Source organism: Bombus bifarius, unplaced genomic scaffold (genome assembly GCF_011952205.1).
Source record: "Bombus bifarius isolate JDL3187 unplaced genomic scaffold, Bbif_JDL3187 scf7180000008062, whole genome shotgun sequence".
NCBI classification, from domain to species: Eukaryota; Metazoa; Arthropoda; class Insecta; order Hymenoptera; family Apidae; genus Bombus; species Bombus bifarius.
In genome coordinates this window covers 603,244-631,129 of record NW_022884426.1, presented here as the reverse complement: position 1 = coordinate 631,129, position 27,886 = coordinate 603,244, and the positions used below count along the sequence as shown (strand labels likewise).

The following is a 27,886-nucleotide window of genomic DNA, read 5'->3' as shown; positions in this document are numbered from 1 at the left end:
ATGACCTGTAACCTCCAATAAGCACGAAAAGCAAGAAGACCTTTGATACTGATCCTCTCCCCCCTGAAAAGAGTAGCAGTGTCGTAGTTGATTCGATGTCGTTGGCCATTCGGTCAGCGAACATAGTCGGGGCAGGAAGCACTTACTTAACCGATCTATCGTGTACCCGTGCTTCCCATCAAGCGTGTACGACCGCGGCCTGCTTTGCACCCCAATCCTGTTCTTAGTGCGATCATTCCCCTCGATCAGTGATTTCTTAACGCAATCTTTGGATATCTTCGACACGGTACGAGCTACATTATATTCTTTCATGTAGTGTATTAAATCTCTATCATTTCTCTATTCGCCGATCGAATCCTTTAAATCGTTTCGTGTACAAAGCAAAGTTCAAAAGGCGATGGACCAGTCAGAAAAAGAGGCAAGGAGAAAGAGAGGGGGAGGGAGGGAGAGAGAGAGTGAGAGAGAGAGAGAGAGAGAGAGAGAGAGAAGGAGAGAGGTAACGAGATCGAAATGTTGCAGGAGGGTTCGAGTATCTGATCGTGTTCCGGTCAGAGGTGTGCTAGTGCTAAACCGCGGGTCATCTTATTCAATTTAAAAGCTGCAAGAAGTCTATCCACGAGGAACGCAAGGGGATGAAGGAGCGAGCGTATAGATGAAATAAGCAGACATTCAGCCCTGTTATCGTAACCAGCAGTATGATTTGGAACAAGGAACGGTCGCGGGGACGCGCTACTATTTTTCTTCTCGTTGCGATCTGTTTCGTCCTCGGTACAGCGCAGCCAGGTAAATTCAAGTTTTTAGCAACCGAAAGATCAACCGACGATTTTCGATCCACGTAAGATCAAATTTGAACGGAATGAAATTCATTTATAGGATAGTTTATCGGTTTCGCGTCGATCTTTTTTCGTCGGCTGGTTATCGGTGCCGCTTATTGTTTGACGTTTCCTTCCAAGAATTTACGTCGAGTACTCGATTCGCGGGTATCGGTGGCCACCGTTATCAGTTCAGCGTGAAAAGCGTAGAACGTATTTCTAAGAATCACGAAACGGAGCGTATTTGATCACGAAACTTTCGTTACAGAATTCGTCAAAGATCCTACATTGTGCGGCCGAGCGAAATGCAAAGGTAATTGATACGATTTAGAAGCTGTTGTAGCAGTATAGCGAAAGGGAAGAGGCGGATAATTGATGTCGATCGATGTTTACAGTGACAGCGACGAAGAAATTCAAATACGAAGAGAACGTGTCATACTGGTACAGATATTCGGTAGACGTGAGCACGAATCTGGGCAATGTATCGTCTACGTCGTTTTCGATGCCGCCGTCATCGGATTTCCTTGCGAACGAGTCCACCTTACGTTTGGATGCGGATTTGGTGATTCGCTTCAACAATCCTTGCGAGGGAAGCTTGAAATTCCACAACGTGAGCCTAAGTCACGATCCTCGGAAATACAATCCAGAATTTCCCGACCGTGCCGGCTCGGAGTTCAAGAAGAACCTGGAACGTTTCGCGTTGAAGTTCGCCTACGACGATGGTCGGATAGACGAGCTATGTCCGGACAAACGCGACCCAGTCTGGGCCTTGAACTTGAAGAGAGGCGTGTTGTCTACGCTGCAAAACAGCATGCACAGATTTGACGTGGATTATCGCGCGGAAGAATTAGACGTGAATGGCATCTGCGAGACGAGTTATCGATTCCACGAGGCGAGACAGACCAGTCTGGTCGTGAAGAAAACGAAAAATCTGTCAAACTGCATGCACGGGCCAAAACATTTCTCTGTTATTCGTTCAAACGCTTACAAGAGTCCGCGATCGGGCGCTCACGGTCCTCGTCATCCTCTTCTCGAGTCCCGAAGCGATTGCGAGTTAACGATTGATCACAACGTCTACGAGAAGATCGTGTGCAACGAGTTTCACGTGCTGGTGCCGCTGTCGAGTGGCAGTACAGGCGCAAGAACCGAATCGACCACTACCCTTCGATTGATCAAAGAATTGAAAGACGATTATAGCTACGGCAACGAGTACGAACAAAGCGACAATTACGGGTCCGACCAAGAGGAGGACGAAGAGGAACAGGAAAAATATGAAAAGGACAGACACAGTCGCGCGAGAAGAACCAATTTGTTGTACGATTACTCGAAAACACCGAGGACCATTCACGGCGAGTTGAGGAGTGCCAGAGATTTGCTGAAGACAATGTGTAGACTAGGAGTGAGTACGGATGAGTTGCAGCAACGATTTCCCGAGACATTCACTGCGTTCATTCAGTCGGCGCGACTTCTCGATTATTCATCCTTGTCGCAATTATTCGTCAGGGCTCACGGTATTTGCAAAACTGGCAAGTGAGTAGCGTTGAATTTAAAAGGAAAGATTATACTTCCGAAAGACACCGATCGAGATGAAATTTGTTACGTATTATGGGGAGGAACTGTGAACCTGTAATATGAAATCTCAGTTTCGAAGATTCGTGCGTTCGAATGATGCAAATTCCTATACGTGAGGCATCGTTCCCTCGTGAGGCCATACGTGAAAGCAAAGCTGAACCAAGTCAAAAATTGTATGTGAATTTAAATTCCAGTTTGTTCCAATAGACTGTACTCGTGTTTCAAAGTTATCGTATCTTTCCACGATATCAAATTTCATTTCGATCGGTTACCGATCCCATTTGGAGTAATAAGGCACATAATCCAAGATTCCTCGGAATACACGAATTTATTTTTTATTAATTCCACAGAAAACACATTGTCGACTCGTTGCCATTCATTGGCAGTAACGCAGCCTTGAACGTAATGAAAGATCTGATAATAAAACGATACGTCAATCATTCGACGATCGACAAGTGGGTCATCGCGTTTGCTTTAGTTCCTCGGCCAAATCGAGATACGATCAGGGCTCTGTCACCCCTTCTTGATTTTCATCAACAAATTCCAGAGACCCAGTTCATTTTGAGCTACTCCACGACGATTTATGGCTTCTGTTCCACTCACGGCATAAGTTGTGCCAATGTGGAACAGGTGACACGATTCCTTTCATACCTCGAGCAAAAGATCGAAAAGGGATGTGCACCTCGAACGCATTCACTTTCTACAACGAAAGAGGTACGTTAAATATTGAGGTATTTTGGTGAGTTATTTAACTCTTTAATCTTTGTAAAAATTACTAGAATACATTAGAATCTGTAAACTATCAATTTGATTCTCAAGTGTTTCACTCGTTCAAAAATTTTAAGCTGGAACAACAATTTTTGATCGGCTGACCTATGAGCAGAAATTCGAAAGATGCTGCGAGGTGATTGGCTTACCTAATTCTTCCTTGCTTTTACAGACATTAGAGGCGTTAAAAGCGATCGGAAACATGGGCTTGGAAACCGAGAAGCTATCAAAACTATTGAAAGAATGCATAGATGACGTAGGAGGATTTTTATCCACGGAGGTTCGCGTAGCGAGTATCGACGCTCATCGTAGAATGCCGTCTTGCGAGAAAACGCGAGATCTCTACTTTCTGAACTACTACCGGAACTTTACCTTGGATACGGAATTACGTATCGCGTCTTATCTGCAAGTAATGCGTTGCCCCGATTACAACGTCGTTAAAACAATCAAGCACACGTTAAAATCGGAAGAAATTAACCAAGGTACTTGTTGAATTCTCTTCTATGATCTTCGTTTGAAATAGAATCGGATTTAATTTTTCGAAACTTCGTTCACAGTCGGGACCTTCGTTTGGAGCCACTTGACCAATCTCTATAATTCCGCTTCGCCGACCAGAATCGAAGTTCAAAGTCTTTTGACGGATCGCGACCTCGACGACAAGTTCAACAAAGACAGAAGAAAGTTCTCACGAAACTACGACGGATCCTTTTTCTCGGAGGAATATAATTTTGGTGGAAATTACCAAGGAAATTTAATTTTCTCTCCTAAATCGTATATACCTAGAACCGCTACGTTCAACTTGACCTTCGACCTGTTCGGCGAATCTGTGAACGTTTTTGAAATAACCACCAGACTCGAAGGCTTCGAATATTATGCGGAGAAGTTCTTTGGTCCTAATGGACCGTACAGTAACGAGAAAGTGTCGGGATTCTTCAAACATTTATTCAGAAACTTCAGAGCAGCTCCGGAGCAAGAGGAAGACTATTGGAAACGCGTGAAAAGGCTACCGAATGTTATCGAAAATAATTTCAACGAACCCAGAATCAGCTTTAGTTATAAGGTGAGATAGAGAACGTGACCAGTTAATGATCACGCATAGCGATGGATTCCTATAAATGTTATTTCGATGTTCGATATTCGTCTATTTGCGCGTTGTACGAAACGATGGTTTTTCGCTTCGTTTGCAGATCTTCGGAAGCGACTTGAAATATTCTATGTATAACAGCGATCGTGAAATTAGAGAAGCCTTAACGCGTATTAATCCATGGGAGAAGTTTAATGAAATTGCTTCTGGAAAGGAGATTCGCTACGAAAATGCAATAATGTTCTTGGATTCCACTTATGTGGCCCCGATGACATCGGGGCTACCTGTACGCTTGGATTTTGCTGGCTCCGCGGCTTGCAATTTCAAAATGTCAGGGTTATTGGACACCAAGAGGATTTCTAAGAAAGAGATCGAACTCATCAGTAATATTGCACCTAGGTATAATTAAATGCATCGTCTTTCTTCTCATCTTCCTTGTTTTATTTCTCTTGTTGCCTTTATTTTCTTCGGCATTATGAAATTATGATGTATGAAACTAATATCTATATGTGTGAACAGCATGAGCGCCGACTTGATCGGTAGCATGACCGTAGACGCCTTTTATAAGACTGCTGGAACTAAATTACGAACGAACGTGTACTCCTCCGGAGCAGTTCAAATTCATCTGGAGGTAAAAGGATTACAGTCGGTCAAATTGAGTTTGGGCCTGCCGAATAAACAAATGGAGGTATTTTCCGTTGGCACGGACATCCTTTTAACAAGAGGCAACGGCGCCGAATTAGTGGAAAAGCCACTAGGCATTTTAATCGCCGGCCAAAATAACAACGATCGAGCTTTAATACCAATCCCGAAAAATGTGATTAGCAACACGAGCTGCACTTGGGCCGCACTCGATAGATTGATTGGTTTAAAGATGTGCGTTAATTATCAGCTATCCAACGCAACGAAAGATCCGAACGCGCCTTACTTCGTTTTGAACGGACCTACGCTTTTCAAAATCTCTTTGATCAAAGCTGATCCGACCGCCAAGAACTACTTGCTGAAGTATACATGGGAGAAGACAATGGTATCGTCTCTTTTATTTTCGTTTTACAAAAACCGCTAAATTTACACGTACTTCGTATCTGTATAAGAATAAAAGATTTTACGATGATTTTGTAATTATGGGAGACGTAGCGTACATTAGTATCCAGTATTTTCGTTTGTCTCGTTTTAGGAGAGAAATATTTTTAGAGTCGCATTCGATACACCTGGATCGTTGGTTAATAGAGAGTTAAGCGCAATGGTAGCGTTCGATACGAAGACTCATAACGTAACGGTTTTATTAAAATCTGCTGGAAATTCTCTGGTGGCCGAAGGTGAGCTCGTACGTTAGCAAAGCTATGAGTAAACTTATCGACGATTAACTTCATTGCTTTCAGGTACTTACAAAAGTACGGAAAACGAGACATTCGTGGACATTGGTTTCGACATAAATGGTACCAAGCACTTGGACGCAAGCTTAGGTTACGCGATCAAAAGGTTTCCCTATGGATACACGTTCAACCCACAAATGCACTTAATCGTGAACAACGAACGGGTTGCGGCTCTTTCAGGTTTAACTCTATCGATTCGCCTATCATCAATTACTTGGTTTAATCCGATTTGTTTAACCAAAGCTTCGATTTTATTAAAGGTAAAATCCGAAACGTTTGGAAAAGCAATGTTTCTCAGTGCGATATAGACCTGACTTTCCAAACGAAAAGGGTATGGAGCAAATTCACGGGATACATCGTTCGAAGAAACGTGAGCTTGACCAGCGCCTTCCAATTGGAGTATCAGATACAAAAGATGCCCAAGAAGGAAAGTCTCATATTCGAGCTGTCAGCTTACAATCGTTCGTTGAAACCTGTAACGCACAAAACGGTCGATTTAAAGTTACAATCTAGCGCATATCCTCAATTGAACACGGAGATCAAAGGATCGTATAAACAAGCGCTCGGTCAGTTGGAGTTACGCGCGGAAGTGAATTCGAGTCCACATCTCAAGGACGATCGTCACAAGCTTACAGCGTTATTGAGCATCTTTTATTCGAAAATGTATTTTCAAAATCAGGATACGAAAGTAAACGCGGTGTTCGCCATAACAAAACCCATTCAGAACTTGGACATCAAAGTTGGAATTATTCACTATGCTATGGGACCGGAATCGAAGACGGATTTGTTGATAAGATACGCCCCAGGTTAGAATTAAACGCACAATGTCGAGAAAAAAACGCTCTAGAAAACAATGGTCAAATGAAATTTCTCATCCCTAGTCCCTGAAATCCTCCTCCGATCTTCTTCTAACGCAAAATTCAACTATTTCCAGTTGTGATTCTTTTGATATTGATTCAGCCTCGTATATAATAATTCAATTCCTGACGTAGAATAAAACCCTTACCACGTCTTCTCATCTCAATTTCTTTGTGTTTAGGAAAAGAGATTAACCTAATAGTGAACTTGATAATGCCTCGCGGCTTGGCGTTCATCATGGAGAGTCGCGTAAACTTGACGATTCCGAACTTTAATTCGATGCTGGTCTACGTACGAATCACAGAGAGAATGAAGCGAACGTACGACTTGGATCTTGCTGGAACTTGGTTCAGCGGGCACAACATAACAGCACGTGGCACCTACTCGGACAGATCCGTGGCGACCGTATTTAGTCACAGTTTGAAGCTGATATTGAAATCTCCAAGTTTCGTCAACGACTTCCTGGTGAATTGCAAGGTGTATCGAAATTACAGCGACGTTAGAATCGCTCTGCACGTAGAGCAGCTGAATCAGGATAGGTACGCTTTCATCTTAAATCACACGGTAGCATCACCGACAAACATTATATCGTACGTGGAAGGAAGATACAAAGGAAACGTGTATTCGGTGATGACAGAAGTTGACACGCAACGAGAGATTCGAATGCAGATACACTTGGACAAATGGCGAGACGTTCATTTAGCGTTTATTAGCATGAACGAGGAAAATGAAAAGAGATTCGGAGCGGAAGTGAAATGGGACGCAAATCGAGATCCTGCGTTGAAACTAGCGTTGTTTTTCTCGTTAGATTGTCAAAAGGCTCAATTGCCCGCGCTTTCGAGCGCTGAGGAACAATTAACTGAACGAAATATTAGCACAATGGTCACTCTGACCTATCCTGGTCGTTTACTAGCCTGCTCCTGCCACGTGACCGCGCGGGGATACTACAATTACATCGTGGATGCTACGATCGATTGGAATCCAGAAGAAGCGATAAAATTGTTCATCGCGACGGAATATAACGTAAAACCGTTGATAAAATCGATCAGCCTGGACACTCGATTGCTCATGCCATTTGAAAATTGGAGGAAAACGGCCTTAGGCGTCAGGCAAGTAACGAACATTCTTTCGGTTATCTTTGAATTATCTTAAAACAACGTCTATCCAGATAGAATAACGTGTCCTTTAACGAATCATTTCTCAAATATTTTATTTAAGTAATATATAAGTCTAATACAAGAACGTATAAGTCAATTTGGCTCGATTAATTCGTTCGTTCGAATTGGGTTACAGGTACGAGCAGGAACAAAACAAGATAAAATTGAACGGTAATGTTCACTGGAAGGATTCGCAACGATTGATGGCGGAATTGGACGGCAGTACGGAAGAGCACGATAACGTTAAAGAATGGAGAGCCAACTGTGGAATAAGTAGCTCCATTCATGACATTTTGTCGACCACAGTCAATGTTACTCATAAGGTTATCGGTTGGGAAACCGCGAACACTCGTTTACTAGTTAAATATCACCCGGATAAGGTGATCAATGCTTGGAGTATTTGGCACTTGGACAAAAAGTCCGATGACGTTTTCAATCTAACTGGTAATCTGCATCTCGAGTCGCCGGTGACTCGCTACAAAGTGAGCGACATGAAATGTCAGCTGCAAGTGTTACCAAACTGGAAATTCTTAGGGGCGGCTAACTTGGATTTGGATGTAAAAACCTATACTGGCAAACTGATCGGCGATCTTCATCGTTTGAAGGAATCCATGGTGGAATTCAACGTTACCACTCCGTTAGAAAAGTTTTCTTTGGTTCGTGGAAGATTCGGTCTGTCGGAAAGCAATAGACACATCGTCGCGGAAGTGACCACTCCAGCTAGCGTTATCGGTTTCGAGATACTCTGTCAGTTCATCACGCCGATTTACAACTTCAACGTTCTACTGTCACTCGCGACGCCATTGGAAATACTTCAAAGGCTACTTTTGGTCGCTAAGTTGAACAATCGAGAGGCCGACTTCCGTGTTGGCTACAACCGTATACTCGCTGGCTTCCAGGGTATTTGGCATTATCGCAATATTACTGATTTTCATTACAGTTATGTACTGTTTACGCCTGTGGAAGGTTTCGAGGAGAACGGAATCGTTGCCAAGTTAATCGTAGCACGCGATAAGAACGAGTCTGTCGACATCGATACGGAATTCTCCATAAGAATGTCTGACAAAAAATACGCAGACGTGAAAATCGGTGTCAGAGCTAAAGCCGGTCCGAAACCTGCGCCGATTACTATACCGATTATTATCACGGGTAACCAGACGAACATCGATGAAGTGAAGAACGACGGTAGCAAGGAGTTGACAGAGAACGAGGACAACGTCGAGAAAGACGAGCTGGATCAGTTCGAGGATTACGAGGAGCAAAGTAGCCTTCATTGGCACGGTGAATTCGAAGTGTGTGTTATAATTATCGAACCTATCGTAGGAGAACTAGATATAGACAACGAAGGACCGACTTACAAGGTCGCCGCTGTTCTGGGCAGTTTCGACGACAAGAAAATCCTGTTGCACGATACATTTTGGATGGAGGATCTTTTCAATATGCGGAACAAATTGAACTTGGTCGTTCCGTTCGGTTTCGTCAATGAGATCGTCTGCTCGAATGCGTTTATCGTGGACCTAGAAAAACTCATCTACAGGATGGAAGCAACTGTGGAAGTTAAAAAGAATGTGACTTGGTACGAAACCGGAGTATTCGCTATTTACACCTATCGAAGCGAAAGCGAAGAGCAAGTACTAGAGTTGAACATAAAAACTCCGATAGAGTCTCTGAAATTCATTAACATTAACAGCAGCCTGCGCGTCTCTGGCAGCCTTTACAGGCCTAAGTTCAGTGTTCGCGCACCAGACAGTACCATCGATGTGAACGGATTTCTGGAAACGAAAGAATCGTTGATGGACACGTTGATAGTTATCAAGGTCGATACACCATTGCTGAAGATACCGAAATCTACTATTACCGCGAAACGAGAATTTACCGTGGAAAAAAGGTACGCGCAGATAAGTTGTAACGTTGCCGAACCTGCCGGACTTTCCTTCCTGTCGAGCTGGCACGCGACGAAAGATGAAATTAAAGCTTTCGTTCTCTTCAACTCTTGGATAGAATCGTTAAAGAACATCAAAGTTCACGTCTCGTATCATCCAAACACGACCGCGAACAACGGTACCGCGAATCTAGAAGTTTTAGCGAAACTACTCGACCGACAATACAAACTATTGGGCAACTATAGCGGTGACAGGATCGCGTCTGAGTTCTATACGCCTGCCTCGAACGGGAAACCGCATCTCCAGTTTCACGGCAACACGATGAAAGAAAGCGATTCTATACACAAATTGAACGGCCAGTTACGAAATCACATGACTTCAAAGGTGTCCACTGTTTTCGGTACCATCGAGCTGACGCAGAATGGCTCTTTGCACACTGTCGAGATAACGATCCAGCCAAAGGAAGCCGAAATCGGTCAAAACGACAGTTTACTTCTGAAACTGAAGAAGGAAAAGTATGGATTAAACGTTGCGTTAATTGGTCACCCGATAAACGGATCGTTGGACGCGAATTTCGTTAACCCTTTGAACTGGGATGTGAGAGCGCGTGCAAATTTTGACAAAATATCGACCGTGGAAGGTCAGGTGCAATTTATCACGTTTATGAACGTTCAAGTGAGCGGTAACACGACACTGTATGTTCATGCGGAAACACCGTTGCCGGATATTCGCAACGTCACCCTTACCGGAAGCATGCTGATGTCCAACAATAGCGGTGATATTCGGGCAAGTGGTTGGCTGAACGAGTACACTCGATATGCGATTCTTCAATGGAAGTTGATCTATATGGCAGACATGTTCGGAAGAGTTTTGATTGGATATGAAGGACCGACCGATCTTGACAACAGGCTTGTCGATACCCGGCTATTCTTCAAGAATCCTCGTCAAGCATTCAAAAACGTTGACGTAGGTTTCGATTTGGACGTGGATCGTGAAAAATGGAAATTTGCGGCGAACGCTACTGTTGGATTCCGCAACCATGAGAACATCGATGGAGTGTTTACCGTTAGACTACCACCTCCTGATAACGATGATCATCGTCTTCTTATTAGCTATCACGCCAACGGAGGCTTCAAGGATGTGTCTTACGTGATCGGGTACAACTGTCTGCGTGCGAAAACTAACTACGCTTCCGATGGCTCGGTTTGTCTTTCCACATTTTTTTATCTTGTATCCTTAAATATTTAGATTTTATTTCAATATTTTTACTGTCATTGCCTGTACACGTTATCGTCGAAAACCTAGACACCCGTTGCAGATCTCTTCATCGTTCCGAATCGACTAACTTTGCCTTGACATAATTTTTTCTAGCGGCAACACTACAAACATATTAACGAATACAAGACAAGCAAAACAGTCTGTAAAATGAAAAATTCATTTCGGTTTTACCACAGATACACATAGACGAGAAAGACATCAACGGACATCTTCGCGGCTCCTGGGGAATGCTACCAGTTCAATCCGTGAATAATCTCCTGAACATAAGCATCAACGAAGAGTTCAAACTGAAATACTCGCTATACAGTCCAAAGTTTCAGCAACAAGAAACGTTAGTTTTCTTGCTTGATTACGGCGCCACGCAAGGCTCCATAGGCGCTGAAATTTATTATCCAGCTAACACGCGATTAGCTTCGGCAAATGTATCGTACGAAAGTCTGGAGAACGTGAACGGAACCATCAACACTATCTTACCTATGGCGAATATCTCGTCGTTAGGATGTCAGTTCACAGTTCTCACTACTTTGTAAGTAAATCGCGTCATTTATGCGTTCACAGATCTATATCTTTATCTTTACATATAGTGGGTCGTATTTCTTTTCAATTAAGTTACGTCGAAGGTACGTCTGGGTTAATACAACGAATGGTAACTGTTGCAGGCAACGAAACAAGAGATACGTGAAATTATACTGGCCACAAAACACTGCGGTCGTGGATTCGGATTACAATTACCGGAGCGAGAAATTGAATTCGGATCTGGAAGGAATTCTGCACGCTGAAGTTCCTCTGAATACACGTCACATCGGCCACTTGACCTACGGTTACAAGAAACGACCACAAATGACCAGCGGTTACTCCAAACTGACGTACAACGGTCAGGAAGTTCTTCATGGTCAATATAATTCGAAGAGCGAGTCGAGAGCTGGCTTCGAGAAAGATCACACTCAAATTACGATTGAGAACGCATACAAGCCGATAGGTATTCTTTACATAAACCAATTTGAGTACAGCGCAGGAAACGAAGGGACCAACTATCCGACTGTCGAATTTAAACAAGTTAATCTGTACCGATTGGATAACAAGACGGCGTTCAACGTAGTCGGCGAATCTAGGATTAAAACGTCGCACACAGGCCAGGATATCCATTTGAAGGCGATACATTTGAACAAGACTGTGCAATTGAAGACCGATTATCAAGTTTTACCAGGCGAATTCGAGCAAACCAGCTGGCTCAGTTTGGGCGACGACGTTTGGGTTTCTTACAGTATCAACATTTTGAACAAAACTACCGAGGAAGTGGATAATCAATTCTTAGTCCTGAACGTCTCTTATCCTCGTAGAAATTTCAGCCTCGACGGCTCTTACTGGATCAGCAGCGAAGAGTTGAGGTCTGCGGTGAAACTCGCTTGGGATCAAAAAACGACGAAACCTAGAACCATAGGAGCATTGTTTAACTGGACGAAACTTTCTTCGGAGGATAAAGCTGGCATGCATCACCGAGCAACCTTCGCTTTGATCCATCCGAGTTTCCTGAGACAAGCCGCTCTGATAGGCGAAGTAAAACATAGCAATCCCAGAGACTCCATGAATATTCTTCTCGTCGCTAATTACTCTATCGATCCGAACAAGTGGTTAGAGTTTTCAGCGTCGTTTAGAAATGAAAGTGAGCCACCGATTTCTAAAAAATATTCTTACCAAATAGTGGGTAAGCATCCAAGTACGAAATTCGATCTAGGCGCCGAAGGATTCGTATACGAACAGAATAGCAGGCTGTTCGGAATGGCGAACAACGGACATTACAAACGTGGATTCATAACTCGAGATACTGGAAAACTAAATGCACGATTGGATCTCATTCGCAACGAGATATTTTACCAGCGAGAGTATAACGATGCGATCAAGTTTTTAAACGCTCGGTATTATCCGTTTGACCGCAAATACGTTTTGAACGGTAGTATAATAAATACACCGAATCTAAATGCTACTGGCTACTTCTTTCTCGATCCGACTGAAAAATTGACGTGGATGATGGTCAACTACACTCCAGGTTAGCGCACGAGCTAAAAAGAGAAACATTGTTTCAATAATTATTTGGATTTAAATCTTGCTTCTTTCTAATGTGAACTTATTTTAATGAATTTAATGAAAATTCTTTAACAGATGCCGTGGAGAGTTTACGAATGTATGGTAGAATTCCTGACGCACGGAATGCTGTATTCGATATTTGGAGAACTTACGATGAAGATTTTACCGTGTCAGACATCTCTTTCTACTTAAAGCTCAATCATTCCCGACTGATTACCTCCACCCTGCGCTGGAGACCCGAGCTCAAGGCCGATATTATTGTACGCGACCATTTCTCACACTATCCTTTCTCATTCAAATTTCACTTGAAAATAGACAAGTTTTCGAAGAAGACGAAGAAAGAAAATAAATATATGTGCTCTTAATTTTAGGCTCTTTTGAAAAATACGGCAATGGATGCATACGATGGTATAAACAACGATATATATTATTGGAAACAATATATTAAAATCGAAACCGTGAACGTAATTTCGGATGTTTGGGATGACGCTCAATTGGATCTTCGAGAATTTATCGATGACTGGAAGTGAGTAACTTTCATCGTTTTACTGTTTAGTATCAATAGACTGCAGATATCTATGTAAATTTATATTTGTATAAATTACCACTAAAATGGCAAAATCTATTTTATGTACATTATCGCTCAGAAGAATCTTTCTAGTATTTGACGATTCAAACGATAGCCACAATAGTCATAGTCATGCCATCGCTTGTTTATGTTATAGCAATCTGAAGGAAGTTCAGACAGACCTAGAGGAGTTGAAGAACTATTTAAATGATTCTTACAACGCAAACGATTTTTACATTAAAGATATCGTTCTTTACGGAGGATATATAATAGATGAGCTGTCGTTACGAAGTCACATAGAATCGCTGCCAAATATCCTGAACGAAATATGGGAAATAATGGGCGAATCTGGGGAAGCGATCAGGAACTCGTTACTCTGGATCATTGAAACGATAAAGAGCGCGTTAAACAAAATCCCCGAGATCACTGCAGCGATTCTAAGGGGTGACATGATTTCTCAAGTGGCAAGCACAATCGATCAGCTGCTCGAAAAATACGACAAGTTCATGAAAGATCTTCACGTGTCGTTCATCAAGTACATAGGAAATCTTTGGGGACAGATTTCTCAGTCGATCTCGCAGCAATGGAATCGATTTTTACTGCTTATAGAGCCGATGTTCATTCGTTTCATTCACTATTTGGAAACTGTGGTCTGGAAGACGAGCAAAGAATTCCTCGACTTCCTCTACGATCGAAGAAACGACCTCATTTCTTCTCCTTATTTCGATCATTTCTCCAATTTCACTCAAGATATCGACAAGTTTTACCGAGACATCAAGGGCAACGATATCATCACCAACATTCAGAAATACTCGAGTTTGATAATACAATTCTTGAAAGATAGATACTTCACCTTCGTACCATTTGGAAAAGAATTGAAGGACGTGATCGACGAGATCGTGAACGAGCTAAAGGAATTACAAAAATTGCCGTCTATACGTTACGCTTTAGAGAAGATGCAACAAGTGTACGATAAGGTGTGCTATGCTTACGATTACTTCGAGATACAAGCGAAAATAGAAAGTGCCATACGATTAATTCACTTGAAATTAATCGATATAAGTCAGACAGCTCTCCAGGCTGAAAGTAGATACCGGGTAGCCAAAACGAAATTCATCTTCGATCCTAGACAGGGCTTGATGTGTTTGGAGCAAAAGCTTCCCATGTCTTGGCACTCGTTCAATCAAACGCCAGAATTTCACGAGATACCTGAAATCAGAGCCATTTCTGACGCAAGTTCCTACTTCGCGTCCTCAGACGTGACTTTCTGGAGTTTATATCGGTACAGACCGTACATGGATCCGTCTAATTGGCTTCCACCGTTCAGAGGTAATCACATGATCGAGTCTTTTGTGTCTCTTTCATTCTGTTAATTTCGCGGCGATCTAATTTCAATCGATCCAATTTCAGCACAAGCAATGATCGTTGGTTTGCAAGACTTTATTACCTTCGATGGAAGACACATAGAGTTCATCGGTTCTTGTACGTACCTGTTAGCACGCGATTTCGTGCATGACACCTTTGCCATTCTCCTTGAGTATCAGCAACAATCCAATCGAGTTACGCACAAGATTATCGTGTTACTTGGAAAGGATACTCTCGAACTCAACTTCTTCAACGATGTTAGTAACCATAACAATAATAATAATAAGAGCAATAACAATAATTAGCGATATGCTCAAATTTTTTTCCCTTGTGAAATAGCATTCGATTAATGATACATTTACCTTTGCGCAGAGTATCAAACTCATCTCCGGACAATCGTCGAGTACAGCAAATAATCTCGCGCTTCCGATCGAACTCGAGAATGGAACGACGTATGTCTATCAGGCAGAAAGCGTGGTTACCGTGGAGCGCAAGCAAAATCAGTTCCGACTCGAATGCAATTTGAAATTCAATCTGTGTACATTAGAATTATCCGGTTGGTATCACGGCAAAACCGCCGGTATTCTCGGAACGATGAACTACGAGCCAATGGACGATACGATCGCATCGAATGGTATCGTAACGAAAAACGTGAGGGTATTTGCCGAAAGTTGGTCGATCGAACAAGAAACCGAAGATAAGTGCCCGACAAATAATTCCGATCCAAGAACAAAATCAAAAGCGGATTCGGTGGTCATAGAATTCTGTAATGATTTGTTCGTGAACAAAAGTTCGGAATTCCTTAGCTGCTTCCACGTAATAGAGCCGGAAGAATACTCAAAAATATGTACTGCGAGCGAGAGCAGATCGGAAGCCTGCACCGTGGCGTTATCCTACATGCAGATTTGTATGTTCCATGACACGTATCTCAGAATACCGGACGTATGTAGTAGTTGCAGTATGATAGACGGTAGTCAAGTTGCGGAAGGCCAGTTCATTAAATTAGAAGGTGATCGAGTACCAGGCTCGACCGACGTAGTGTTCATCGTCGAGGGGAAAGAATGTAACCACGGTGTGAAAGAAAATCGTAGCATCGAACAGTTAGTCACTCAATTGAACAAGGAGCTCAACGATCAAGGTCTGACGGATAATCGATGGTCTCTGGTTACCTTTGGAGCGGACGGAGTGTTTGATCATCCGAGAAGCGTCGTCTTCGATGGACAAATCTTTACTAAAAACGTAGCGCGATTCGTCGATTACTTTGATCACGTGCCGATCGGCGATGGAAGCGGCGATATTTTCGCAGCAATCGCGTTTGCCTCGAAGCTCGTGTTCAGAACCGGCGTATCAAAAACTTTCATCCTAATGCCATGCTCGCATTGCGAGCCGGAAAATCAGACGGTAAGTGATTCGATGATATTCTTCTGAATGGCACCTGTGCTTTTCAGAACTACAATTCGATTCGAATCGTTCGATCAATCGGTTTCCTTAATTTTCTCAAACAAATTTCCTCTCTTAGCTTGACTACGCAGTGGTACATGAAGTATTATTGGAACACGATATTACGCTTCACATATTGATGGATGGTGATTTCGAATTCGAAAAAGAGAGACTGAATAAGATCTTCTATGGTCTGGACGCGACGAAATCGTATACGAAAAAAGATTCCAGAACGTTGATCGGTGATATCGACCTACGAAGACAAGTGAAACTTTCAAAAAGTGCGTTAGGTTATTGCACGCCTTTGTCTCTGGAAATTAATGGAACAATATTTAGTGGTAACAAATTACGTTTCGATAAGCTGACTTCGATCAAAAAATTCGCCAGTGTTTTCTCCAAGAGGGTAGCTTTAACGGCGCAACCTAATCCTTGCCAAAACTGCGAATGCACCGCTGATAATAATGGCGTCACACGTATGGAATGTATACCTTGCATCTATCCAACTCTGGTTTCTGTTGATTACGTAAGTTTCTTCTTGTCATTTTCATCTGTATTTCTGTTGTTATATTAACATAAGAATATAATGATGTTTCTTTTTTTTTACAGGAAACGTTTAATCTGAACGATTCTTTGGCATCTATACAGTCACTGAACATCGATTATGATCAAATCGATATCGATGACAGCTGAAGAAGCACTAAATGGGCACACGCGTCCCTCCTTTTTCTTACTTATTTTGTAGGTATTGTTAATTTCGCTCGAACGAAAAACTTTTACCAATGTATATGCCATACATTTTTCGACAATGAGTATTCAAGACGTATTCTGAACTTAAGAATATCATAATGATACCATACGTTTAGTAAATAATTTCATGTATTTATAAAGTAATATTCAGTCCGATTTTTACTTCGAGATACTTTGAAAGGAATATTATATTTATATAGATACATAAGTAAGAAAGAGACAGTCTCGTTTATTAATCGACGACGCAACACGCTTTATGTGTACAAGTTTTCGATCAAAAAATTGGAATCGAAGAATCAAAAAACATTACGCTATTTTAAATTTAATCAACAAAGAACATAACAACATCGAGTAAATAATAATAATACGTGCCATATGTTAAGAGTACAATTCATCTTATGAAATACGCATTTTTTATATCTTTTTCCTTTTTATACAATTTTCGATTAGTCTTTCTCGACATGCAAATTATCAGGCAAGTATTTTTCGATACTTTTACGTTCTATTAAACTCTTGTGTGTATATAAACGCACTGTCATTCGTTCGAAAGTCAATTGAATCACTGACCAAGGACAAAATATCATACATTCTAATTGTTTTGTAAGATGTTCATAGATAACTAAGAATAACGTACAGATTATTTAAAGATAGGAGCTCTCTCTGTAATATTTGTATTATGGCAATGCATAAACATGGCAAAGATTTGCATCGAAATCTCTTGACACGAGATTCTAAATTCCGAACAATAGCCTGTTCTCTTTTTAAGGGTATTCTGAAGTAAGAAAAACTGACAGAAATGGAAATAAATACTATCATAATACATGTGCTACTTTTTTTACGTGTTTTGTATATTGTAAATTACATATACTAACTTGTTTAAATGAAATCGGTCACAAACTGAAAATTTATACGAGTAGAAGAAAACTTGTAATCGCTACGTAAAATAGCAGTCATATAATTGCAACTGGTTTATAAAATCTTTTGCTTATTTGTTACCGATGTATGTAATAATTTTAAATATATTATACAAATGTAACACGAACCATGAGTGGCGGTTGATCCGCATTACATCTTCATATTTCAGGATGCATCTAAATATATTTTTCACAAATTGAGAAATGGCGAGCAAACTTATTGTTCATAGATTATCGTCCAGTAACTCTACAAATAATTGCTACAATATTATTAGTAATAATGATAGAATAATAATAATAATAATAATGATAATAATAAAATATATCATATAATATAGTAATAAAATTTGTAAAGACTTTGAGTCTTTGAAAAACATAACGAAAACAGAGCTTCCTTTTTGAACTACAAAAGCGACTTAAAATTAATAACTTGAATCAGTTAGAAAACAATTGAAACTGGTCCTGAGAGTCATCGATATATTATATAATATAGGTGATGACTATAAAAACAGGCGTATCAATTTAGCACAAAATCATTTGTGTCAATGTTCGTGGCCGCAATTCTCATATCGTTATCTAAACACATTAGAAAGTGGTCACCTGGTATCGTGAGCTTGCAAGTGATTGGGAGCATCTGCGAATGTGAATTTTAATTTGTATGCTTCTGCTACTAATATTCCTATTTCTGAATCTGTCCAATTTTGAGTAGGCAGGTTTTGTAGCATTAACATTAGCCCCTAAACAGTAATAATAAACTATCTCCATCTTTCTTTACTTAATAACTGAAAGAAAGCTTTACATCGAATTATAGTTTGCATTAGTGCTATGGTCTGAACTTACTTGAAAATCAGGCTGCAATAAAAGATTACGTCTCCAACGAAGAAGAAACGCGGCGCATACATAAAGTTGAAACGAAGCAAATCGATCAGATTCTGCTAAATAAGTGTCCCATAGACGAATGGTACAATGTAGAGGGATTTCTCTTGTTAATAGATTATTCATCCATCGGAAAGAAAACTGTAAATAATCCACGCCATGTTGGTGTAGATGCTGATGCAAAGGTACTAAAGGAATGAATTACATCTGTAATTATCCAAAAACAAGGTACAATGGAAAGAAAGAAAAACAGAATGTTCCAAACGACTGATTTACAAACCATCAATTCTTTGTATCAATTCTTTCAACTGATTTACTTTGTGCTGAATGCCTAATTGAGCAAAGATATAATTATCTTGAATACCATCGAGAAACTTGGACAAACACCAAAAGCTATCTGCTTCTATAATATCTCGTTGTTCTTTTTGTAATGATGCAACATCATAATTTTCTAAATCTTGCCACGCTGACACAGGCACTGCTTCTTGTAAGAACACGAGAAAGAAAGGTGTCACTAGATCATTCATTCCCTAAAAACAAAGAAAATTGCAAGAAAAAGAAATGAAAATAAAAACAATTTGAAAATGACAATTAAAGGTAGAACAACGGACGTAAACATACTTGAACGTAACCAGAGGCGGGATGTCGAATCGCCCAAATATAGAGTATTCTTTCAAAGATGAATTGTACTGTTGTTTGTTGAAACAACGAAATAAGCGGTGACATTCTTGGAATGTCAATGTGTATTTGACGATATGTATCTTGGAATCCTTCATCTCTTTCAGTATCGTAATACTGTTTCACTAAATTCCAATAATCCAATCGTTTTCGTTCTAATACGTGTTGCCTTCGTTCCAAATTAGCTGGTAAATACTCCTGGATGACAAAAAACAAAATTAAAAATTTTTTACGAAATTTTATCATTATGCATAAAACATATGACACAGTTTACCTTTATTACTTACAGACAATAACCTCCATGTAACAGAACGCAGTCTTGCAGGTATACCCGACCACGACAACTGCCTCAGTTCGTCTAAGTTTAATACAGAAGCTTCCAGAAGGGACTGAAATTTATCTACTTTACTTTCCCCATCTACAATTATTAACAAATCAAAACTAAGGATACATTAAAGATAAATGGATGTAAAAAATTGTTCCATAAGCACCTTGTTCTTTAGAAGGTACAAAAAATTTAGTAGGCGCGGTTGTTTGTCTTAGCGGTTGCGGTCTGCCTGGAAATTGAGTTGGTTTATGTTGCGGAGAAGCGCCGTACTTTACACCCACATCTTCTGTGGAATGTTGACTGTTATTCACTTGAGAATGCATAGACAAATTAGCATTTCGCAAATGCAACGGTTGCACGGCTAATCTTTGGAGAGCTTCCGCCCGTTTTTCCTCCGGAATAATTTCTTGAACGCGATGCGTAGATTTTACATTTGTCCCTGAATCTATGCATGCTTTTCCTGACCTATGACTATTAATGACACTGATAGCAGCAGACTGGCTAACTCGTTTTGATATTTTTACATCTGAGACTGTGCAAAACTCATCATCTCCCGAATCCCAAGCATCATCTACACTCTCTTGAAAATCTTGAAATGATGTAGAGCCTCCACTGCTTCCTGATATAACTCCACCACTTGTAGATATTATATTAACTGAACTGCCAGACATCAGTGTAGTACTACCTATTTTACCAAGCTTACCATCTTGTTTGGGACTTGGTCTTTTATTATGCATGTAAAATATAAAAAACTATATTATTCTCAATAATCAATACTAAAGATTAATTGTAACTTTATTTTGACCATTATTAGAAGCATAATATTATTATACATACCTGCCTGGAACAGCACGAGTATTTTTTTTCCAAAAAGATTGATACGTTTGGTAGGCTTCGCCTTGGTGACTCTGATTTTCCATAATTATTAGAAATTATGTTAACTAGCACCTGTCACCTTTCCCAAATAATTAAAAAAATGGTACAAAGTCCTCATACCCTTAGAAAAGTTTACTGAAACAAATTTTGATGATAGTGTTTGTTATTATTATTGTTACACTGTCTTACACAGTCTTATTACAGTCTTTGGGTTATTGTCATTGTTATGCTAAATATACAAAATTACAAAGGTCATATCAGTTCATATACAAGCGCCAAAAATAACAGACATTAGTGAACTTATGTAATTGTTATTTTTTTCTAATTCATGTTACTTTATATTATATAAATTTTAATACATAAGTTTATCCAACTTATTGTTCATCTTATGATAAATATATCAATAGTTAAGAATAATATACAGCTATTTTGTATAGGATAAAAAAAAAACATTTATTTGGTATATATATAAAAATTATATTAAAAATTATAAGTTATAATAACAAACTATCTCTAAAAGATATAGAAAAACAAAAATATTGTAACATCAAATCTTCACATTATTTTTAATTATGAACAGGTTAGGTTACACTGTACAAATATTTTGATCACAGCGAGTGACTAGGAAGAATGGAGATAATACCATTATATCTAAAAATATTTATGCAATAGCGTAGTTACGTCAAGAATGAACAAACTAAAAAGGCATTTAACATTAAGTAAGGTTTAAAGTATGGGACACTGTGCGTATAAGGCGAATTAGTTTTGATTTCTTGTTTTAGTGCACTCAACATTTCAATCAAGATGTTAAAACAAGTGCACTATAAACTATATAACATTAGATGACTTTTTAAAAATTTACCAAATGTACAAGAAATAAGATATGATACAAAATTTTGTTTGATGCATGTACACTCACTGCTTTTGACGTATGACACGTCTTTGCTGGTGCTGCCATCAAAGAAATGGCTAAATTAAATTTTGCATAGGTATATCAGCATATGTACAATACTATTCGTTCCACTACATCACCTTTTTACATACCATATACGTAAGTACAATATTCTTTTCTTGTTAAAACTATACTAGTAATTTTAAAACCTCTTTTCTGAAAAAATATCCTTCTCTTGATATCAATTAAACTAACACGAAACTTATAAATAAAAACATTAATGTTATAAAGCACAATAGTGTTATGAAAAATGGTTTTTAATAATAGCAAACAATAAATAAATGTAAAACAGTAACAGTTTCTCGACTAAATGAAATTTCGCGGTAGAGAAAGCAGTCTGCTAGGAAATCAGCGATTCTCAATATTTAGAAAAGTTTAGTGTACATCAATACATATATCAACTTTCTTTATATAACAAACTTTAAACATTTGGTTTAATAAAACATAAAACTTTAAAATCTCATTTGAAAGTAAAATCTATATAGAATCATTTGTATATGTCCTTATAAAATAAATGTGTCACATAAAAGTGTTGATGTAATATTTATTATTTTCTATTTTATGAACCTACGAATTAGAAGAAATGTTTTAATTGAAAATATTTCTTTAAATTGTGTATACCATTCTAGTACTTTATATTGTTATTTCTTAGTCTTGAGAAGGATTAGATATGTGATAGATTACATAAATATTAATATACATGTATAATTAAGGTATAGAATTTCATAGATTCGAAATCTAGAAAGATTACACGTGACTATCAGTGACTCTTGAAATTTTTAATAATTAAATTTGTCACCTTTATAAAAATACAATTGATTATTTTTTATGAAGAACAAGCATTAAACAAAATTGTCATCGTGCTGATCATATGTTGATGATCTCGAAAGAAGTTCTTAACAAATCTTTCTTTTAAAAGCTGTGATTTCGATGTTACACACACACATATATATATATATATATATATATATATATATATATATATATATATATATATATGTATATCGAGCACCATTATACTGTGTAGAGTTAGTGTCACGTGTACAATTGCATCGTATGTGATCTGACCGATACCAACATAATCAGTGTTCTGTCAGTCAGTCGCGTATGTTTTACACCGTTATGTTTGTAGCTGCGTGTTACAAGAATTCTTGCAAATCTTGAACAAAAATGTAAAAACGTCTACTTATAATCTTTTACATTGTAACATATACACATATTAGAATCTGATTATATTAACTTAGAAATGTTATTAAATAAGTATTAGTTTCCTTATTTTCCTTGTGAATCGGATCAGCTACGTTTTGACATTTTATGGATTCATGGTAAGCTACGTTGAAATGTTTACATATAGTAATTTATATTATTGTTAGAAGTTATAGATTATAAAAAGATCAGATTTTGTTAATTTATAGGCATTGATTAATTGTAATGTATTCAATCTATCGATTGCCATGATTTCATCGTGAATTTATATGAGCGATCTAGGTCTATCGGTACCATCGCGGTAATTCAGTTATACTACTTTCTTTGTAACATTCTACTTTAGATCGCTTCCGGGTTCATGTATCGTAGTTGCCAGTTTATTTTATAGAACAGAAAGAATTCTAGTAATAAGGTTGCGATTGAGGTTTTTACACTTTTAATAACAGTTATGACTACAATATGTATTATGTTTATTTAATATGATAATATCTTCTTCACTTTAAAATATTTTAAATTCAAATTAAATACATATATAAATTTACATATAGTTCGCACATATCAAAAAAGATCAGTAAATTGGTTTTTGTTTCTATACGTACATGTATATATTGTCTATATGTATATTTACTATCTATAATTTTCATTTCTAGCATTATCACTCTACTATCACCTTCCACCTGGATATATCTGAAGAAAGTATTTTTTCTGCAAAACTAGGAATATAATAACAAGAACATTCCATGATAAAAGTATATATCTATATCATTCACGGTAAACATTTGACACTGTTCTTTAAAAATTAAGTTGTTTTTATTAATACAATCTTTAAAGAAATGATAATGTTGCTCTGAAAAATATATTTTATCTTATCATCAATGTATCTTTTCTATCAATATATGTTAATCTATAAACCTGTTTGATATTTGTATGATTATCATAATCAATTTTATATATCAAAATACATAGATAAATTATAAAAGTAAGGATATGTTATAGTAAGAAATTGCTTTTATTTTTTTTTGTTGTAGTTTATTTTTAATAGTTATATTTACAAATTACAAAATGTAATTTTTATGATGGAACTAGAGAAATAACGACCTAAAATTAAAGATAAAAGCACAATTGAGAAATCTGTCTTAAGGAATATATCTTTCATCTCTAAAAATTAACATATCTGGTGCATAAAAGGATCATCTTACAAAATATAAGATCTCTATGCTGTATATTTATTGAATGTGAGACTATTTTATTTTTATACAAATCTCACATATAAATTGAGTGTCAATAAATTAAATAGTAATATACAATATTTTATCTCTTTAGCATATTAATTCAAATATTATCAAATATATTCAAACATTAATTCAAAATGTCAGACATCGAAGAAGATGAGGTATGTATGCATAAGTAAGGTTGTTTCATTAATAGTGATAGCAGTATCTTATTTAAATTTTCATTCTCATGATTTTAGTTTCAAGATGCTCAAGAATCTTTACCACAGTGAGTATTTTATTGATATACCTGTATATATGTATATTATATGTTTTAAATTAATTATATTTTGTTTCAAGGCCTAGTTCTATGGATTTGGATACAGCAATAATGGAGGCAAAAAAAGCGATACACTATTTTTTTAATAATGATTTTGAAGAAGCAAGAAAGATTATGGAGCCCTGGGCAGGCAGTAGCATGTATCATTCTTTAGGAACAAGTATATTTGCATTCCTCGAGGCTATTCTTACATCTGAACAAGTATTAAACCACAGTAAATTGTGATATTCGGAAAATATGTCTTTCAATAATACATTGTAATGTGTATTGCTTAGAAATGCATTGAAAAGGCGGTTGGAGCTGTAAAACAATGCATGACTGTGTGCTTGAAACAACGTAAACATGTTACACTAACACAAAATATTGGCAAAATGGTGAAGAAGACTAACTACGATGCTTATACAATTGGTAATGTATACACTTATACCAGATTGATCTGTACCATCATGTCTTATCAAGCTAGTCATATTATTTTGTCTATAATGCATTGTCAACACAAAATCTCCTGGAAAGCATGTAATACTTTATATGTAAGTCGGTTTTCAAATTAACAGATACCGTTTCACTACCAGTAACTTGTACTAATTTAAACATTTAAATCTCCTCTTTGTAGCAAAATTATGCAATATTGTCAGGACATTTTGTTATATTTGTTATATACATATATATCAATCTGGATAATTCAATAGTCATAGTTCATTATCTAATGCGAAGTATTTTGATGTACGAATTTATTTACTAACAAACAAGTTTTCCATTTTTAATAATTAAATTACCCACATATTATAACATGTTGTGGCACTGATATTACTAAATCATTAAGCATGCAAGGAATGATATCGAATTACTATTGCAGAGGAAGTGCATGCGGAACTCTGTTATGCCGAGTCACTTTTTTTAAAATCGATGCTCACGTTTGTGGAGGACGAGACTTTGGTCAGCTTTGTTAAAGCTGGATTGAAAATTCGTACCTGCTTTCTGTCGTATAAGTAAACGAATCATAGTGTGAATTATCTATGTAGATGTTATGTCGATTAAAAAATAGTATATTACTTATGTACATTATTTTTTTTCAGAGAATGTTTATCAATTTTAAATAATCGTAAATGGGAAAATAATGCTCATAAGATACATTTTGAGAGCGGTGTCCGCACTGGTATTGGTGCATTTAATTTGGTATGTGGTATTAACAATATTTACTATACAAAATAAATTGCAATAACTATTTTTGAGAATTTTTTAGATGATTTCCCTGTTGCCAGCGAAAATTATCAAACTGTTAGAATTCATTGGATTTTCGGGTGATAAGGTACTAAAATATCTTTTACTATAAAAAATCTTTGTATAAATCTTTCCATCTTATGACGACAACATATTATTTTCATCAATAGGAATATGGTTTGTCGGAATTAGAAGCGGGATACGGAGAAAGAAGAGGATTAAGGCACGTGTTGTGCGCGATGTTTCTTTTGTCTTACAATTTAATAATATCATTTGTTCTGAGTCATACAGACGGTGATCTATACTGGTGTGAAAAAGTTTTGGAAGAAGAACTGAGTCTTTATCCAAACGGTATATGGTTTTTGTTTTTTAAAGGCAGACTAGAACTAACGAGAGGAAATTTTGAGAAATCTTTAGAATGGTATACAAAATCTTGGAAAAGTCAAGATCTATGGCCTCACTTTCATCATATTTGTTTCTGGGAATTAATGTGGGCACATTGTTCGCTGCAGCAATGGGATGAAGCTGCAACGTTTGCAGATGCTTTAGCCAAAGAATCACATTGGTCACGTACAATTTATTTGTATCAAAGAGCTGCGATACTTATGATGCGGAAACCACCGGTACAAAGCGAAGAGAAGCAAATGATAGATACTCTAATGATGCAAGCGTCTACCTTTAAACAACGTATTGCAGGGAAGTCATTACCAATGGAAAAATTTATAGTAAAAAAAACTGAACGGTACTTTGCTCAAAAAAAAAACCTGGTCCTTCCTATATTTGAACTTATGTATGTGTGGAATTTGTTTCGCATAGTAGGCAAACGACAAGATTTGACGCTAAACATGTTTAAAGTAATCGAAGAAGCTGAAAAGGAACTTGCGAAAGCTTCGTAAGTCTTCCGGTCGATTTCATTCCTAATCTAATTCAGAATATTTATCTGGTAATATACAAAAATTCCAAATATTTTACAGGAAAACAGAATATCACACGGATAATGAAGCACTTTTATTGCTTCTAAAGGGTGCTTGCTTACGACAAATGAAACATCCTTTGTTAGCTGAAAATTGTTTAAAACGCGTTCTCGAGTTGGACAAATCGATCAAAGAGGATACCTATTTACTTCCTTATGCAACAGTAGAATTAGCTTTGCTAGCACAAGATCAAGGAAATATTCAACTCGCTATTGGATATTTAGAGGACGTCAAGTAATTTCTATATGATTCATTTTAGACATTCACATAACATTTGTTATTCAGTTGTTAACTCTTATTCGTTGCAGAAAAACATTCGCTGGATATCTGTTGGAATCCAGATTACAGTTTAGGATCCATTCCGATTTAATGAAATTGACTGGAAGGAAGGCCGAAGATATTTTAGTATAATAGTACCTGAAAGATAAGTTTTCTGCGAAAAAGAATTCATTACTACCAATAGCATCACACTATTGCAGATTCGGGCACTATTAATTTTTTGTTAAAGTTTTATTTTTATGTAATAAGTTATTAATGATCTTTAATGCTCATTTTGGAAGTAATAATTTCTAGAATTCCTGTCTAATATTATCGATTTTTTTTCTATTGTATAGTATATTTACATTGTGTATATTTTTTGCTGGTTTTTACATATCAACGAGTATCTTTAATGATATTGATTAAAAGGTACCATCTTTGACGATGATATTTATTAAGTATCTAGTGCATATATCATTCATTGAATTCATTGAAAAGATCTAGAGAAAGATTTAAAGATTGAATGATTTTTTTAAATTTGTTATTTTAATTGTAAAAGATATTAGCGAATTTGTATCGATAGTATAATGCGACAGTTTAATTGGTGGGAATAGAAATCACTATTGTTTATATGTATATGTTCTCCATTACATATGTTGTATTTGCAGTGTTTAATAAATTGTAAATCAAACAGAATATAAGAAGGGGGTGAAATGGAAATAAAAGTAATTTATTGCTGATTAGACTTGTTACAAAAATGATTGACTTATAATTCTGCCTTTTGCATTATTTTATTTAACATATTTTTCCTGGTTGTCGTATAATAATTTTAATATGATAGATAACAGATTATGTTGTAAAAAACTATGAAAGGGTCCAAGAATATTGGTAAGTATTACTGAGTATCAAGAGAATAGAATAAGATACCAAGAGAGTAAGAGGTATTCGAAACTTTTGAAAATTCGTGGAGATGATGTCATTTTTTAGAAAATCCGAGAGCAAAAAATTTACCATACGAACAAGAAACTTCTCGGTCGGTTTTGCGGTTTCAGATTACGA

General features: G+C 37.5%; 3 protein-coding genes across 6 annotated transcripts; 2 read left to right on the top strand and 1 right to left on the bottom strand.

The window, feature by feature from the left end:
• The first annotated feature begins 20 nt into the window (after positions 1-20).
• Positions 21-17,831, top strand: LOC117208387. The gene is made up of 23 exons (XM_033449561.1): positions 21-286; positions 520-783; positions 1,081-1,125; positions 1,208-2,342; positions 2,735-3,098; positions 3,325-3,634; positions 3,710-4,212; positions 4,340-4,635; positions 4,756-5,263; positions 5,414-5,555; positions 5,619-5,792; positions 5,873-6,418; positions 6,652-7,579; positions 7,764-10,713; positions 10,965-11,314; positions 11,448-12,835; positions 12,949-13,133; positions 13,245-13,399; positions 13,599-14,770; positions 14,852-15,063; positions 15,179-16,207; positions 16,326-16,769; positions 16,853-17,831. The coding sequence occupies exons 2-23, from the start codon at positions 696-698 to the stop codon at positions 16,934-16,936; spliced, it is 13,008 nt and encodes a 4,335-aa protein (XP_033305452.1). The 5' UTR covers positions 21-286; positions 520-695; the 3' UTR covers positions 16,937-17,831.
• On the bottom strand, positions 17,203-21,702 carry LOC117208392 (TBC1 domain family member 22B). 2 transcript variants are annotated; one of them, XM_033449572.1, is made up of 8 exons: positions 21,585-21,702; positions 20,627-20,800; positions 19,953-20,512; positions 19,749-19,879; positions 19,405-19,659; positions 19,064-19,313; positions 18,748-18,971; positions 17,203-18,644 (listed from the first exon to the last, which is right to left on the bottom strand). In XM_033449572.1, exons 2-8 carry the CDS (start codon positions 20,707-20,709, stop codon positions 18,504-18,506), a joined length of 1,644 nt encoding a protein of 547 aa, XP_033305463.1. In that variant the 5' UTR covers positions 20,710-20,800; positions 21,585-21,702; the 3' UTR covers positions 17,203-18,503. The 2 variants fall into 2 exon arrangements, with proteins under 2 accessions (XP_033305463.1, XP_033305462.1); XM_033449571.1 differs by having other exon boundaries at positions 21,528-21,617.
• On the top strand, positions 21,615-27,569 carry LOC117208391 (tetratricopeptide repeat protein 39B-like). 3 transcript variants are annotated; one of them, XM_033449570.1, is made up of 13 exons: positions 21,615-21,716; positions 23,474-23,594; positions 23,852-24,058; positions 24,147-24,216; positions 24,295-24,323; positions 24,395-24,575; positions 24,650-24,782; positions 25,231-25,363; positions 25,451-25,550; positions 25,618-25,683; positions 25,766-26,487; positions 26,570-26,803; positions 26,878-26,980. In XM_033449570.1, exons 4-13 carry the CDS (start codon positions 24,193-24,195, stop codon positions 26,978-26,980), a joined length of 1,725 nt encoding a protein of 574 aa, XP_033305461.1. In that variant the 5' UTR covers positions 21,615-21,716; positions 23,474-23,594; positions 23,852-24,058; positions 24,147-24,192. The 3 variants fall into 3 exon arrangements, with proteins under 3 accessions (XP_033305461.1, XP_033305459.1, XP_033305460.1); XM_033449568.1 differs by lacking the exon at positions 21,615-21,716 and adding an exon at positions 22,692-22,942; XM_033449569.1 differs by lacking the exons at positions 21,615-21,716; positions 23,474-23,594; positions 23,852-24,058 and having other exon boundaries at positions 24,193-24,216; positions 26,878-27,569.
• The last annotated feature ends 317 nt before the right edge of the window (positions 27,570-27,886 follow it).

Coding starts and splice junctions, on each gene's coding strand:
- LOC117208387 (XM_033449561.1), top strand. CDS start 696: ATGATTTGGAACAAGGAACGGTCGCGGGGACGCGCTACTATTTTTCTT. Junction 784..1,080: donor CCTCGGTACAGCGCAGCCAG/GTAAATTCAAGT, acceptor CTTTCGTTACAG/AATTCGTCAAAGATCCTACA. Junction 5,556..5,618: donor AAATTCTCTGGTGGCCGAAG/GTGAGCTCGTAC, acceptor CATTGCTTTCAG/GTACTTACAAAAGTACGGAA.
- LOC117208392 (XM_033449572.1), bottom strand. CDS start 20,709: ATGGAAAATCAGAGTCACCAAGGCGAAGCCTACCAAACGTATCAATCT. Junction 19,880..19,952: donor TGTACCTTCTAAAGAACAAG/GTGCTTATGGAA, acceptor TAATAATTGTAG/ATGGGGAAAGTAAAGTAGAT. Junction 19,660..19,748: donor TTACATGGAGGTTATTGTCT/GTAAGTAATAAA, acceptor TTTGTCATCCAG/GAGTATTTACCAGCTAATTT.
- LOC117208391 (XM_033449569.1), top strand. CDS start 24,193: ATGTCAGACATCGAAGAAGATGAG. Junction 24,217..24,294: donor CAGACATCGAAGAAGATGAG/GTATGTATGCAT, acceptor TCATGATTTTAG/TTTCAAGATGCTCAAGAATC. Junction 24,576..24,649: donor CTATTCTTACATCTGAACAA/GTATTAAACCAC, acceptor TGTATTGCTTAG/AAATGCATTGAAAAGGCGGT.